This window comes from Plecotus auritus (assembly GCF_963455305.1).
Source record: "Plecotus auritus genome assembly, chromosome: 5".
NCBI lineage: Eukaryota > Metazoa > Chordata > Mammalia > Chiroptera > Vespertilionidae > Plecotus > Plecotus auritus.
The window spans coordinates 3426868-3444239 of record NC_137776.1 but is presented as its reverse complement, the minus strand read 5'-3'; the positions used below and the strand labels follow the sequence as shown (position 1 = coordinate 3444239).

Below are 17372 nucleotides of genomic sequence, written 5' to 3'. Positions count from 1 at the left end.
GGATGACCTTAACAGAAAGACTCAGGAACGAGGAACATCTCCAGCGAGTACAGGGCCAATGACACAGCATGGGGCATGAGTAATGCATCAGGGCCATATTGTCAAAGACACAGCTGGTTCCCAAGGCCTGGAGAATGAAATGTGAAGAGGGCAGAGGTGGGAGGCGACGTTGCAAAGAACGAGTTAGGCAGTGGCCTCGTATGACACTCTCAGCAGCGTGGATTTCACCTGTCCCTGTGGCTCCGTCTCCAGGGAATGTACGCATCGAGCTGCTGGTGTTAGGCCTCAGCATCCTGACAGTGAGGGGCGGGGAGGTGGTGGGAAGGTTTCTGAAGTGTCCTTCCGGCTCTCTTTCTCGTCCTCGGCATGGTTACAGGGATGCCCACTCCGTAAGAACTTCCTGTGCTGCATGTTTCTCTTTCCACTACTTTCTCTCATGTGCGTTCGTCTTCTCAGTTGTTAAAAAGTTTTTTTTAAAAATCAAGCTGGGTAATTTCTTCAAAACACAGATTGCAGGGCCTCACGCCCAGTCATTCGGGTTGAGGAAGCCAAGTCTAGGATAAAGAATCTGCCTTTTTAAACAATTATGTTAGAGGAGCTGAAGCCACAAGGGACCCCAAGACCACACTTGGAGAACACTGCTGGGGCCGGTGGGGAGTTACCCAGAAGGTTTGAGCGAGAAATTAAGAACAAAAGCTCTGCCTGTCCGCCTGTGCCGGATGAGGGCGAGGAAGCTGAGGATGGCCACCGTCTTACACGGGACAGCCACGGCATGCCGGGGTCCCCTCCCCGTGTGCTCTTGAAGGAGTGGTGACAAATAGGTGCTAATGGGTTAGAGCTAACCCATTCCTTGAGATGTGTTTTCATTGGGAGATCCCTTAAACAGGAAAAAGATTGACCCAAGTGCATTCATTTCTAAGAGTTGAATTTAAGGCACGGAACAAAGACCCGGAGTAGATATTCTTGGGCAAGGACCAACTTTCTAGAATTTTTAAATGAGGGCATTCTCAGCCTGTGAGTAATCGTTGTTCAGCTCCTGACCCCCCATCACTATGCCATGCGCTTAGTGATGACAGATTTGCATGGCTGCGGCTAAATTCTTTTTCTTGTGCGCTTTATAATCAGAGGGATATTTTTGCGACATAAAGCAACGGACATGGTATTCTCCCAAACCCTCGTCCCGAGGGGGGCGCGGGGATGACACATTTTGTTGCAAAGTTGTATTTTCTTCCGCGTTCACAGAGTTGGAAAGAGAAAGAGGAAAGTAGTTGGCGTCAAACAGGGAACGGGAAAGTCCGCAAATCTGACACTGAGCGAGCACAGACGTTTCCCTCGTGACTGAAGGCACAGGAAATGCCATGAGGCTTTTCAGTTGCCATGGCTATTAACTTCTTTATAACCAGAGTGCATCCATTCACCAGATCAGCAAAACTTTTAAAGCCTGGCAACGCGGTGTTGGCTAGGATTAAGAATATAGGGACTCACGTACTTCTTTTTATTTTTTTTAAGTTAATCTTTATTGTTGAGATAATTACAGAGGTTCCCCCGCCCCCCAACCCACCCATAGCTCCCCTCCACCTGGTTCCCATCCCACCTCAGGCCCTTGCCACCCTATTGGCTGTGTCCATAGGAAGTGCATCCATGCATATAAAATCTTTGTCTAATCTCTTCCCACCCCCCACCCCACACCCTGTTTCCTCTGAGAATCGTCAGTCTGTTCCATTTTCGTGCCCTGATTCTATTCCATTCACCAGTTTATTCTGTTCATCAGATCTTTTATTCGTTTGATTTTTAGATTCAATTGTTGATAGACATGTATTTGTTGCCACACTGTTGTTCATATTTTTTATCTTTACCTTTTTCTTCTTCTTCCTCTTCTTAAAGAATACCTTTCAGCATTTCATATAATACTGGTTTGGTGGTGATGAACTCCTTTAGCTTTTTCTTGTCTGTGAAGCTCTTTATCTGACCTTCAATTCTAAATGATAGCTTTGTTGGGTAGAGTAATCTTAGTTGTAAGTTCTTGCTATTCATCACTTTGAATATTTCTTGCCACTCCCTTCTGGCCTGCATAGTTTCTGTTGAGAAATCAGCTGACAGTCGTATGGGTGCTCCCTTGTAGGTAACTGACTGTTTTTCTCTTGCTGCTTTTAATATTCTCTCTTTGTCTTTAGCCCTTGGCATTTTAATTATGATGTATCTTGGTGTGGTCCTCTTTGGGTTCCTCTTATTTGGAGTTCTGTGTGCTTCCTGGACTTGTAAGTCTATTTCTTTCACCAGGTGGGAGAAGTTTTCTGTCATTATTTCTTCCAATAGGTTTTCAATGTCTTGCTCTCTCTCTTCTTCTGGCACCCCCATAATTCAAATGTTGGTACGTTTGAAGTTGTCCCAGAAGCTCCTTACACTATCTTCATATTTTTGGATTCTTTTTTTCTTTTTGCTCTTCTGGTTGGGTGTTTTTTGCTTCCTCATATTTCAAATCATTGATTTGATTCTCAGGATCCTCTAGTCTACTGTTGAATTCCTGTATATTACTCTTTATTTCAGTCAGTGTATGCTTAATTTCTGACTGGTCCTTTTCAATTTTTTATTTTATTTTATTTTTTGGCATTCTCACTAAGATCATTGAAAGTCTCACTAAGTCCCTTGGAGGTTTCTAGAAGATTCTTGAGTAACCTTTTAACTGTGGTTTTGAACTCTATATCCAGTAGTTTGCTTTCTTCCATTTCTTTTATTTATGACATGTTTCTTTGTCTCTGCATTTTGGCTGCTTCCCTGTGTTTGTTTCTATGTATTGGGTAGAGCTGCTAAGTCTCCTTGAGTTGATAGAGGGGCCTTGTATGGTAGGTGTCCTAGAGGCCCAGTGGCTCAGCCTCCCCAGTCACCTGATGTGGACACTCTAGGTGCACCCCTTTGTCGGCTGTGTGCACAGTCTTGTTGTAGTTGAGCCTTGATTGCTATTGGTATCACTGGGAGGAATTGATCTCCAGGCCAATTGGTTGTGGGGACCAGCTGCAACTATAGTGGGAGAGCTGCTGTGCTGGAGACACCCTTATGGGGCAGGACTTGCTTCAGTGGGGCTTTGGTGCTCACTGAGTCTTCCCCTTGAGTGTGTCGTTTATGGATGTGAAGAGTTGTAATCTGGTGTGGTCTCACTCTGACCACTGTGTACACTGGCTCTTGGGTCTCCAGGGAGGTGCAAAGTCAGCCACTGCCTGGGGCCACCCAGCAGAAGCTACAGAGAGATCTGCAGATTCCTCCTCTTTGTATGGGGTTTGGAAGTGCCCAGATGAGGCCAGCTGTGAAGCAAGGCAGGCTGATGCTGGTGCTGGGTCTTGGGCCTTTAGATAGGTTTGTGGCTCCCTCTCCCAGCTGCAGCTCGTTTGACAGGTTTTTAGCCTGAGAAAGGACAGGCCATTCATATGCAAAAGCCATTGCCCACAGCTTGGGTGGGGTTGTAAACTGGTTGGGGCGGGGTCTCAGGGAATCACCAGGGCAGAGCAAACAGAAATGGCTGCCAGTCAGCCTTGTGACTGGGGAGGTCCCAGCACAGGAAGAATGACTGCTGGAAGAAAGCACCTGCAAGTTCCTGCCCTGATGCCTGACAGTCCAGTTTCTCCTCGTATGTGTCTGGGTCCCCCAGAGCCTCACCCAACACTGGAGCTCAGAGGAAGCGGGATCTTGTAAGTTCAGTTCGTGGTGCCAGCCTTTTAAGAGGAACAGCTGGGTCTCCAGTAGCCTGTGTGTCACTGAGCCCCAAACCCCACTGGTTTTTACAGCCTGTAGTTCTTACTGCCCGAAGGGACTTCTTTTCCCAGCTCTGGGAGCCTGGGCTGGGGGTCTGGTGTGGGGCTGGGACCCCTTGCTCCTTAAGGTGGTCTCCACAGAGGTGATCTCCCTCCTGATTAAAAAAGCAACACACTTGCGTGCCGGACCAGCCCATTCTGCACCTCCACACTTCCTACCAGTCTCAGTGTGCTTTCTTCTTTACTTCCCTAGTTGTAGGACTTCCATTCAGCCAGCTTTCCAGTGGTTCTGGATGATGGTGGTTCTGTATTTTAGCTGTAATTTTGTGGTGGTTGTGGGAGGCAGTGAGTACAGGCACTTGCCTATGCCGCCATCTTGGTTCTCCAGGACTCATGTACTCTTGGCAAGATTTAGTCAAGTGAAAGGTGTGCATACCCTTTGACCCTGAAAGTGTACTTTTAGGTTATCCTCAGAGCATCTCTCTTACATGTGACCAAGGAGATATGTACAAGAATATTTACAGCAGCACTGATTACAATGGTAAAAAATCAGAAACGGCCTACATTAGATCAAGAGAAGAATTCATAAGCAATTTGTGATCTATTTATACAATGGATATAGCCATGAAAATAAATTAAAAAGATCTAGCCCGGCTGGTGTGGCACAGTGGTTGAGCATTGACCAAGGTTCGATTCCCAGTCAGGGCACATGCCCTGCTGCAGACTTGATCCCCAGTGGGGGGTGTGCAGGAAGCAGCCGATCAAGGATTCTGTCTCATCATTGATGTTTCTATCTCTCTCTCCCTCTCCCTTCCTCTCTGAAATCAATAAAAATATATTTTTAAAAATGATCTACATACCTTTCATGGAAGAATCTTATAAATATGATGCAAAAAAAACAACCCATGTTGCAGATGAATATGGAAAATATGATGCAATTTTTATCCAGGGTGAAAACTTGCAAGTACTGTTGTTGTATGGGAAATTACCTTGCTGCAACAGAAGCCTGTAAGTGTAATAACAGGCAAGCTATCCAAGAGATCACAGAAAAGCTTACAGACCAAAACGGCGTGCTTAAATCACATGGTTTATTAACTCAATTGAAAACACCCAGCAAGAAGCAAGGTGAAAGAGATGGGATAGGTTAACACGTGTCAGATGTGGTGTGCGCAGGATGTAAGATGGCGTTGCCTGAGTCCTCGGTCCTGTCTCTCTTCCGTGATAAGGGTATGCTTGCAAGGACCAGAATGGAGATTTAAGCAAAGTGGCCCAACACGTAGAAGGTGCCTATAGTTACTCTGTACGGCTTGGGAGAAAGTGCATCACTTACCAATTAGCCCCGTGAACAGCTATGGGTTTTATTTGGCATTCCTTGTGCAGGGGATATGAGGACGCAATATTTGGCCCAATAAGACCTCTTAATTAGTGAATGCCTATAATTCTCATGTGTCTTTGGTGTGTCATGAATATTTGATGATTCACAGCCTCATACATATTTAGTGTATCATGACTACTAGGTGTCTCTTGCTCTTCCCATCTCTTTCTAATTATGTTCATTACACAAATGCTCTACTTACTTTGTCTATGGCTAACATATCTCCGAGGTTATCAACTTATTCTCTTTTTTTAAATCGATTTTTATTGATTTCAGAGAGGAAGGGTAAGGGAAAGAGAGATAGGCACGTCAATGATAACAGAGAACCATTGATCAGCTGTTTCCTGCACACCCAGCACTAGGGATCAAGCCTGCAACCGGGCATGTGCTCTAACTGGAAATTGAACCGTGACCTCCTGGTTCATACGTCGATGCTCAACCATTGAGCCATGCTGGCCAGGCAACTTATTCTTATCAACATATTGTATGGGTTTTGCCTGTTTCTGTTTTCTTTGATTCATGGTTTTATTTTTTCTCTCTCTATGTTTATTTCTCTTAGCAGAATTGAAAAGTCTAAAATAATTCAGGAAACACACAGTGTAAATGCATGTGTCATATGGTTACAATATAAAATAAATACTTGGAAAGAGTCATTCCCAAGTTCAGGATTTGACTCACAATGGTGGAGAGGGAAAGAGATGTGTTCAGGAAGGGCTTCATGGGACTTTAATTATATCGGCAATGTTTTCTTTCTTAATATGGATAGTGGATGTATGGGTATTATATGATTTATAATATTTTATATCTGAACTTTTCCCAAATAAATTTAAGGAAAGTGTGACATAAATACCTGGTATCTTACATGTAATAGGCACTGATACTCATTATTTTGACTTTAAAGGATGTGACTGGGCTAACTAAATTGATACATCATCTTTCTATTGCAGGTGCATACATATATTTTTCAACAAATATTCACTCGGTTCGTACTATTTGCAAGGAAGGCATTGCATTGCACAAGTTAACATGGAGGATGAAAAGTTGAGTAAAACAAAATTCATACTTTCAAGTAAGAATTACTCTCAAGCCTGCGGGTTAGTGGGGGCTGGAGACGACCACAAAAATATGAAAAATACAAGGACATAATAATAGAAGTGCTTTCAGAGAGGTACGGCGTGTGGTCGGAGTGGATGGAGGATGCCTTCAGTACCTCACCTGTGAGAGAGAAGTACATGCCATCTGGGCCTCGGAGGGAAAGAGCCACAGGCAGATAGAGTGAGGAAAGCTGTCCAGGGAAAGGAAACACAGTGGACAGAAAAAGGAGGGTTCGTTCAGAGGGCAGCAGCTTGGCCAAGTTGTTGTGTCAAGGGTGAGTATGGGAGAGCAGTGCAAGGGGGGTTCAGGGAGGTAAGTTAGGACGGGAATCCTTCCAACCAACATCTGTGGTTGGGATTATGGATAATTTAAATTTTTTTATTTGTAATATTCAACATAGTCTGCAGTGACCACAATGACCACATCTTACAGTGACCACAATGACCACATATTACAGTGACCACAAAACTGATCCCTGATGAAGCAGTTGGATATTGTGAGTATGGCACTCTGACTATCTGTAAAGGCTGGGACGGGTAGTCTTCCCTGCAGTGTTTGAGATTTATGAGGGTAGCGTGACTGAAGCCCCTCATCTGAGAAGAACAATAGGCCCTAAAATGAAATTATCTTTCGGAATGGGGTGGTGTTCTGGCATGAACGTAAGAGCCTAGACATTCGGAGAAACCAAGATGGCGGCATAGGTAAACACCTAAACTGCTGCCTCGCACAACAATTTCAAAACTACAACTACAAGACAAAACGGACATCATCCAGAACCACAGGAAGGAAGGCTGAGTGGAAATTCTACAACTAGAAGGAAAGAGAAAAGCACATTGAGACTCAGAGGAGCTGCGGAAGACAGAGGTACGGAGGCGCGTGCGGAGAGGGCTGGCAACTGAGTACGCGGCTGGCTTTCTCAATCGGGAGGGAGACAAAAGCTCCCAACTGCTCTGAACTCCAGTTCCGGGCGAGACTCTGGGGACCCAGACTCATACGGGGAGAAACTGGACGGCCTGGCAGCAGGCAAAACTCAAGGGCGGCTTTCTCCCAGAGGTGCTTGCAGTGATTACCGCGGGACACTGAGACACAGGGGCCTCTTAGGGCAGGGCTGACAGGAAGCCATCAATGTTTGCTCTGCCCTGAGACTCCGCCCCATCCAAGCTGAGCGCAGAGGCTTTTGCAAGTCTTGTCTCATAAGGGTGTCTCCAGCACAGACACAGCTGATCCTCACAGCCAATTGGCCTGGAGGTCAATTCCTCCCAGTGATACCAACAACAATCAAAGCTTAACTACAACAAAACTGTGCACACAGCCCACAAAGGGGTGCACCAAGAGTGTCCACCTCAGGTAACTGGAGAGGCTGAGCCACTGGGCCCTATAGGACACCTAGCACCCAAACACTCTATCAACTCAGGGAAGCAGCCAAAATGCGGAGACAAAGAAACAGATCACAAATGAAAGAAATGGAGGAAAGCAAACGACTGGATATAGAGTTCAAAATCATGGTTATAAGGTTTTTCAAGAATTTTCTAGAAAAGGCCGAGAAATTTAGTGAGACCCTCGAGGATGTGAAAAAGGACCAACTAGAAATTAAGCATATACTGACTGAAATAAAAAATAATATACAGAAATCCAACAGCAGACTAGAGGATCGCAAGAATCAAGTCAAAGATTTGAAATATGAAGAAGCAAAAAACATCCAACCGGAAAAGCAAAAAGAAAAAAGAATCCAAAAATATGAAGATAGTGTAAGGAGTCTCTGGAACAACTTCAAGCGTACCAACATCCGAATTATGGGGGTGCCAGAAAAAGAGAGAGAGCAAGATACTGAAAACCTATTTGAAGAAATAATGACAGAAAACTTCCCCCACCTGGTGAAGAAATAGACTTACAAGTCCAGGAAGTGCAGAGAACCCCAAACAAAAGGAATCTAAAGAGGACCACACCAAGACACAGCATAATTAAAATGCCAAGAGCAAAAAACAAAGAGAGAATATTAAAAGCAGCAAGAGAAAAACAGTCAGTTACCTACAAGGGAGCACCCATACGACTGTCAGCTGATTTCTCAACAGAAACTATGCAGGCCAGACGGGAGTGGCAAGAAATATTCAAAGTGATGAATAGCAAGAACCTACAACCAAGATTACTCTACCCAGCAAAGCTATCATTCAGAATTGAAGGGCAGATAAAGAGCTTCACAGATAAGAAAAAGCTAAAGGAGTTCATCACCACCAAACCAGTATTATATGAAATGCTGAAAGGTATTCTTTAAGAAGAGGAAGAAGAAGAAAAAGGTAAAGATAAAAATTATGAACAACAAATATGTATCTATCAACAAGTGAATCTAAAAATCAAGTGAATAAAAAATCTGATGAACAGAATAAACTGGTGAATATAATAGAAACAGGGACATAGAAAAGGAGTGGACTGACAATTCTCAGGAGGAAAGGGGTGTGGGGGGTGCGGGAAGAGACTGGACAAAAATCGTACACCTATGGATGAGGACAGTGGGGTGGTAAGGGCAGAGGGTGGGATGGGAACCGGGTGGAGGGGAGCTATGGGGGGAAAAAAGAGGAACAATAGTAATAATCTGAACAATAAAGATTTATTAAAAAATAAAAAGAGCCTAGACATTTCTTAGAGGAAGCATGGCACACAGCTAAGCTGGAAGCTCTTGAGGTCCCAGACACCTTGGCCCAATGCTGTGCCTTCGGAGAAAATGGTGACTATCGTTGAGTATGTGAGGGACTTGGGGAGAGCTCTAATTGCAGACCCCAGGTCATGCCCTCCTCCCTGCCCCCCGAGCAGGGGCCAGAACCAGGAAGGGCACCACCTCAGCATGGGCTGTGTCCAGTGAAAGGGTCTAGCCAGGGGTGGGCAAACTTTTTGACTCGAGGGCCACAATGGGTTCTTAAACTGGACCTGAGGGCCGGAACAAAAGCATGGATGGAGTGTTTGTGTGAACTGATATAAATTCAAAGTAAAGGAGCGGAGGGGAGAGCAAGAGAACCGGATAGAACAGCCAGATCCGGCCCGCGGGCCGTCGTTTGCCCACGGCTGGTAGACCTTTTCTCCCTAGACCAGTACCTCTAGACCTGGCACTGGAAACACAGCTCACTCTGTCCCCCTTTGGGCTAAGACCCAGGGGTCTTCAGACAATTCGGGGAGAATCTATATTAGACTTCCTGTCAATAGGGCAAGTAAAGATCTAAGAAATTAATTATAAAAATGAAAGTTATGACTCTAGCAACAAAATGTTTTTGTGAATTAGGTCATACACTATTGGTCTATATTATCCAAATATTCTAAAACAAATGTGTTCATTTATATTCAGATAAAGTTACTTTTATAAGTCCTATTCCAAATACCAAGTTTCTTAAAAACACAATATATGATCTTTGGTGCATAATCAATATAAAAGTCATAAAGATATTAATATACAGATTTCCATGCACTAACCTTATAAAATCAACTTGATATTATAACTGACCTTGGACTGTCTCAATGAGGCTTGTTTCCCTGACAAAAAGGTCCTTGCCATATTCTCTGCATAGACAGCCTGGTTCAGCATGGCCATAGCAAAGTTGTGTGACCTGATCCACACAACCAGCGGAGGGCAGTTAAATTGTGTGCAAGTCGCCTGGATGGGTATGTAAGTGTCTTGGAAGACACTGTGTCTTTCTCACCCAACATCTTCGAAAGAATTTAAAGTCAGTCAGACCTTTAAAATTCTTGAGATTTTTGTAGTTGACCGTCATGCTTGGCCTCTTGAAATATGAAACCAATAAAATGTGCCGAGGAGTGTTATCATTTTGTAATCAGCATTGAGGTTCTCCTTGGGAGTGATGTTGAAGAGGACTGGGTTCTTCCACCAGCTGCATCGGGGAATATGGTCCATTCTCCTTACCTGAGCTCCCCACCGCACTGACAGCTCCCGGGAGGCAGGGGACGTGCTCCTGAGGGCTTTCCAACCTTGAGCGTTTGACCTGGCCCAGAGCATATAGCCGCTGCCCAGCAGGCATTTGGTGCATTGCTTTTTTTTTTTTTTTTTTCTTTTTTTCCAGGAAGGGGTAGTTGGCAGGGTCAGGCGCAGCTAGGAGGGAGGCTCGGCTTCATCCTGGGTCAGAAACAAACCTTCTACTGTCGGGGATGTCCTATGATTACTCCTGGTTCTCATTTGTAGTTCAGATTCTTGAGAGTTCGGACAACTGAACTTGACCAAAGGATTATGGTTGTGCTTGTTAGGAGGAAACCTGTGAAGTCAATGTTTTAGGAAAGACTTTTCATTGCTTATAAGAAAAATGAACTTCGGGCCAAGGGTGGAGGCAGCCCAGTCTCCTGAGGGGCCAGAACCAAGAGCCCGGGAGCCTGTAGAAGCCAGGAAGCATGCTCTTCTCTCTGTAGATTTTTTGTTTCCCCCCCACCCCTCTCTCTTTTGCAGATGTTTCCACTGCCTTGGGGCACACAGCCCCCAACACTGCCGATCCGCAGCCCAGTTCACAGCTTTCTGTCGGAGAAACCAGGGCAGACGGAGGTGAGCCTTTCTGTCTCAGTTCCAGATTTCTGTGAGAGACTCTGATCAGCCTGGCTCAGGCACGGGGAATACCCTTCACTCAGTGTTTTATGTGATAACAGGCGAGGTAACAGGCATTACAGAACTGATGTTCTATTTTTTTTTTTTTAAAGTGTATTATACACATACAGGGTGGGACAAAAGTAGGTTTACAGTTGTTTGTGTGGAAAATAATACAGCTCTAGCCGGTTTGGCTCAGTGGCTAGAGCGTCAGCATCTGGACTGAAGGGTCCAGGGTTCGATTCTGATCAAGGGCACATGCCCAGGTTTCAGGCTCGAGCCCCAGTGTGGGGCGTGCAGGAGGCAGCTGATCCATGATTCTCTCTCATCATTGATGTTTCTCTCTCTCTCTCCTTCTCCCTTCCTCTCTGAAATCAATAAAAATATATTTTAAAAAATAATAATAATACAAGAATAATATAAGAATAAACTGTGTTTCACGTATTCACAACTGTAAACCTCCTTTTGCTCGCCCCGCATGTAGCCCACACTACTGGAACATGTGGTGTGCTGTTGGGCTCTATGTTCTCAGCAGCGCTGGGGGTCTCCTTCCTTGAAGGGTGGAGAGTAGGGTCAGACAGGCCTCCCCCATCGGTTCCGTCTCTCTGGGCACCTAGGCCAGCAGTCGGCAAACTCATTCGTCCACAGAGCCAAATATCAACAGCACAACGATTGACATTTCTTTGGAGAGCCCAATTTTTTAAACTTAAACTTCTTCTCATGCCACTTCTTCAACATAGATTCGCCCAGGCCGTGGTATTTTGTGGAAGAGCCACACTCAAGGGGCCAAAGAGCCGCACGTGGCTCGCGAGCCGCAGTTTGCCGACCACTGAGTCCTAGACCACTGCTCCTGACCTCCGCTTTAAGAGGAGACTGAATCTGCCCAGCATGCCTTGCAGCTGGACCTGCTGGCCCCAGCCTCTTCTCCAAGCCCTTCCAGTTAGTGAAGGGGCAGGGGTCCTCAGACTTTTTAAACAGGGGGCCAGTTCACTGTCCCTCAGACCATGGGAGGGCCGGACTATAGTTTAAAAAAAAAAAACTATGAACAAATTCCTATGTGCACTGCGGGCCCGGGACGCGTCGGCTGCTAAGCAGGACAGGCAGCGGCCCGCCGGGGGCCATGGGCCGTAGTTTGAGGACGCCTGGTAGAGTCTAACCTGGAGTAAATAACGTGCAGGAATTCAGTGGTGTCGGAGGAGCCAGATCAAAGTCAGGCAGTGACACTGTGACTTTAATGACAACCAGGAACACTGCAGCTGCCCGGGGAGCAGCTGGTGGGCTCCCGGGGAGGCCGTGGGCAGCAGGGTCCCAGCTGGGAGACGAGTGCCAGGGCAGGTGGTGGTGGCCCCCGTCCTGGCAGGCTGTTTCTTCTTCTTATATTTTTATTGATTTCAGAGAAGAAGGGGAGGAGGGAGAGATAGAAACATCAATGACGAGAGAGAATCATGGACCGGCTGCTTCCTACACGCCCCACACTGGGGATCGAGCCCGCAGCCCAGGCATGTGCCCTGACCAGGAATGGAACCGTGACCTCCCGGTTCATAGGTCAACACTCAACCACTGAGCCACGCCGGCTGGCCCCCAGCAGTCTGTTTCATTCTGCTTAATAGGTTGTCACACGGATCGGAAAACGTACGTCTACATCTATTTTTGGCTTTTAAATGTGTGAAGGAAACACGTAACTTTATTTCTTCATTTTTGTCGAGTTAAGACAGAGACAGATGCCCTACAAATGTATGCATACCATAAGGAGTTCCAATCTTGGTTGTGCATCTTTGGAAGCAAAAATCAAGGACAAATAGGTCATCCCTCTAAGTTTCACTCAGGACTTTGGCAATAAAAAGACTAGAGTCAGCACTGGTAACTAATGGAGATGAGGGCAATAAACCCAGAGAAGATGTTCAATTTTTTTAAAAAAGAACTTTTAAAGGGAAGACAATGAAGTAAGCGTTGATGTAACATAAACATGATGTTAATTGTTAAATGTCAAAAGCACTGCAGATATAAATAATCGTTTAAAATAGAAACATGTGAACACTTGTACAGATTCCCTCCCCAGAGGTGTTTGGAAATCTTCAAAGCTTAATATCCTTTTGTGAATGATCAGTGAGAGTACATTGGGAATGAAGGAAATCTGAAAAAGTAAGGATACATTACCAGTCCCAGACATATTCCTGGGAGGGGGTGTTAAGATACATTTAACTTCAACTTTAGTGACTCAAAGAGATATCAAAGAAAATCTTATAAAACAAAATACTGTAGACATTATTTATTAAAAATATATGTTTGAGCCCGGCCTGTGTGGCTCAGTGGTTGAGGGTGGACCCATGAACCAAGAGGTCATGGCTCAATCCCCAGTGTGGGGCATGGGTGAGGCAGCTGGTCAGTGCTTCTCCCTCCTCATTGATGTTTCTATCCCTCTTTCCTTCTCCCTTCCTCTCTCTGAAGTCAATAAAAACATTTTGAGCGCATCCTATTTTCCAAGCCTTGTGCAGGCCTGGGGGATACGCTGGTCAATAAGATGGATGCTGTCCTCACACATACGTCCCTGCCCAAATAGCTACATGGGACCCAAGAGATTAGTCAAGACTTTTATTTTACAAATGAGGAAACTGAGGCCCCAAATGTCAGATAAGTGAAACTGACTATGTTCTTGGCCTTGCCATTTCTGCAATCTAAAAAGAAGCATCTCTTACAGATCCTCCTAAAATTCTCACATTGTATCCCATATAACAAATGTAGCTATTAATTCACTTCAAAAATACTCTTTATATAGATTTTCAATACTCCTATGCATTTCTGGAAATAAAACAGGAAATCAAGTGAAAAAAAACTAGCGAGGTCCAATTTTCAATATCTAATCCGTGGGTTTTTTTAGAAAGTGTTGGCCATATGATTCCTGTTACCATCAAAAACAATCGTACTGTGTGATACAGACCATCTGTTTAGGATATGGCAGACACGCTTGGAAAACCCAGCATAACGGGATCTCAAAACCATCGTTTGTTAGAGAGGTTATTGATCCAAGAAGATGCCCTTTGGGTCCGATGTGCTGAGGCATCATTAGATGCACCATCCAGACCCCACACCTACCTGCGCTCTAGATTTCACGTCATAACTGTGTGTCCCTTGGTTGTCTGACCTGGGTTGTGCTGTGCTGTTGGCACAGTGCTGGCCACCCACAAGGGTGTGGTGACGATTGCTGAAGTAAGTGCTATACAGCATTCTGAGCAATTCAAAAGAGGGATGCTGGCTAGCTACCCAAAGTCCTGGCACACCCACAGGTACCGCTCCTTTTTAAATATCCTCTTAATATGGCAATATACGGGGCATTCCTCAGGGACATTTGAATGTCGCTGTGTGTTTCATTCTATTTGTTATTCATTCTACCTTTGCTATTATTTTCAGAATAGTAACCTGGCACTAAATGGGGCCTATTAGCAATTTAATAAGTATACATATGTCACCATGCTTGAAAGGAGAAGTATTTGGGTCTCTAGAGGTTTCCTGCCTGTTCATCTCTGACAAAGATGAATTTGGTTATGATTTCCTATCTGAATGTGAATCATTTGGCCATGGGCTCAGATATGTTGGAAACACATGTCTGAGAATCTATTTGGCTGGATGACTTGGATTGAAGCCTCAAAATAAAAAAAAAAAAAGAAAAGAAAACACAGCTAAACACAAGCTCATCAATGCAAAGAGCCGGTGGCATTGATGCTGTCAGGGATGACGTGACCTAAACCATCCCAGACGGGCTTCTGCACAGTTCTCTTTATTTCTCTTCCTCTTTTTCTTCCTTTCTTTTTTTTTAAATAACAGGTTTATTGAGATGTAATGCACATGCCAAAAGTTTACCTTTTCCACAGGTGCAGTTCAGTGTTTTTCATATATTCACAAAGCTGTACCTCAGTCTACATTCCACAGCATGTTCATGACCCCAGAAAGAAACCCATTAGCAGTCATTCCCCATTTCCCTCCCAGAGCCCCTGGCAACTGCTGATCTCCTTCCCGTCTCTGTGGATTTGCTTATTCTGGACACTTTATGGAAACTGAATCATGCAGTAGGTGTCCTTTAGTGTCTGACTTCTTTCACACAGCATACTTTCAAGGTTCATCCATCACCATTTATTTTTATGGCCAAATAATACTCTATTGTGTGTGTATATATATATATATCACGTTTTGTTTATCCATTCATCAGTTGATGGACACTTGGGGTCTTTCTCCTTTGTGGTTGTTATGAATATTCATGTACAGGTTTTGTGTGGACGTGTGTTTTCAAGTCTCTTGGATGGATATCGATGACGAGAATTGCTAGCTCAGATGGTACTCTATGTTTCACTTTTTGAGGAACCGAAACTGTCTTCTGAATAAACTGTGTCACTTTCATTTCCACCAACAAAGACTAAGGGTCACAGTCCTTTACCTCCTTGTCCACTTTTGTCCACATTTTTTATGATAGGCCATCCTACTGGGTGTGAAGCGGGATCTCATTGTTTTGATTTGCATATTTTCTAATGATTAATGATGTTGAGCGTCTCTCATGCGATTGTTGGTCATTGGTACATCTTCTTTAAAGACATATTTATTCAAGTCCTTTGCTTATTTTTAAGTGGGTTATTTTTCTTTTTATTATTGAATTTTAAGAATACTTTATATATTCTGATACAAGTCCCTTATCAAACATGTGAGTTACAAATGTTGTGTCCCATTCTAGGTTGTTTTTTCACTTTTTTTGAAAAAGTGAAACGCAGGGGTTTTGAATTTTGATGATGCCTATCTTCTTTTGTTTTTATTGCTTGTGTTTCTGGTGACATATCTAAGACACCGTTGCTAAATCAAAGATTTATTCCTATGTTTTCTTCTAAGGCTTTTGTAATTTTTAACTCACCCATTTAGATCTTTGACCCATTTTGAAGTAATTATTCTATACGATGCAAGGTCAGGATCCAACTTCATTCTTTTACGTGGAGATAGCTAGTTGTCCCCTGGAGTATATTGGCTGGCTCCCTTATAGAAAGTCAATTGACCATAAAAGTGAGAGTTTGTTTATGGACTTGTAATTCTATGTCATCGATCTACATGTCTATCCTTCTGCCACTACCACACTGTCTTGATTACTGTAGCTTTGTAGTAAGTTTTGAAATAGGGAAGTGTGAGACAGTTTCTGGGAAAAAAAAAAAAGCCAGCTGGGATTCTCATGTGTATTACATCCAATCCGTAGATGAAGTTGGGGAATACCACCATTTTAACAATATTAAGTTTTCCAATTCATGAACCTGGTGTGTCTTTCCCTTTATTTAGGTCTTGTTTAATTTATTTCAATGATGTCTTAGAGTTTTCAGTGTAAGAATCTTTTACTTACTTTGTTGCATTTATTTCTATTTTATTCCTTTTGATGCTGCTATAAATGAAATTGTTTCTTAGCTTCAATGTCACATTGTTTATTACTAATATAGAGAAATATATTGATATCTGTATAGTGATCCTACATTCTGCAATCTTCAACATTATTTATTCTATTATTTTTAATGGATTCCTTAGGATTTTCTATATACTAGATCAAATAAAGTTAGCTTTGCTTTTGCCTTGTCAATCTGGATGCCTTCTATTTCTTGCCCAATTGCTCTGTCTAGAGCAGTGGTTCTCAACCTTCCTAATGCCGTGACCCTTTAATACAGCTCCTCATGTGGTGGTGACCCCCAACCATAAAATTATTTTCATTGCTACTTCATCACTGTAATTTTGCTACTGTTATGAATCGTAATGTAAATATCTGTGTTTTCCGATGGTCTTAGGCTCTACAGCAGCGGTTCTCAACCTGTAAGGTCGCGAAGTGGCAAAAGTGGATATTCCTTGTCTTTTTCCTAATTTTAAGGGGAAAGCATCTAGTATTTCTCCCTCCTGTATGATGTTGTGGGCTTTCTGTAGATGACTTTTATCAGGTTGAGGGAGTCCCCTGAATAACTTTCTTTAAATGCCATTGATGGGCAGGGCTGAATTATGAAAACTAATGCGATCTGAAAGCTCTCTTAGGACTTCCTGTCCTTCTCAATATTGTAATAGGGTGTGGAAACAATGCTCACTAGAGACAGGTTGTCTGTGTTTTCCTCTGGGGAAGGCTGCATGTTGCAGAAGCAACTTTTCTATCTCTTCTCCTACCCCCCAAGCATTCTTCCTTACCTCTCACCAACGAGAACAAACAAATGACTATGGTAGATAAATCCAACAGCTTCCTTCCATACTGTCCTCATGGTTGTGGGACGCAGTACATTTGCCCATACATTCCCATAGCACATACGCGAGGAATGTCCGATAAAAGCTGCAGAAAGTCAGTAAAGGTGCCAACTCCCAAAAACCATCTCCACGACCTTCTTAGGAGAGAGTGCATTCTCAGACCCCACGGAGCGCGCAGTCCCCGGGAAGCTGGGAAAGGAGGGCTGGGCTACATCCAGGGGGAAAACTGCTGATTCGGTGGTGATGGTGGTGACGATGAAGGTGACGGTGGCGCAGCACTCTCCGTGGTACAGTATGAGCCCTGACAGGTGCTAGGTGGGACCTTTTAGGAGCTAAAGCCCCA

General features: G+C 44.0%; 1 protein-coding gene across 2 annotated transcripts in view; it reads left to right on the top strand.

The window, feature by feature from the left end:
- Positions 1–17372, top strand: part of LOC308247772 (uncharacterized protein) — a 246509-nt gene that overhangs the window by 197993 nt on the left and 31144 nt on the right. For both annotated transcript variants that reach the window (XM_080667315.1, XM_080667316.1), the window contains exon 3: positions 10658–10750. In XM_080667315.1, the coding sequence (XP_080523441.1) occupies positions 10658–10750 (93 nt within the window). The remainder of the gene's footprint in view (positions 1–10657; positions 10751–17372) is intronic.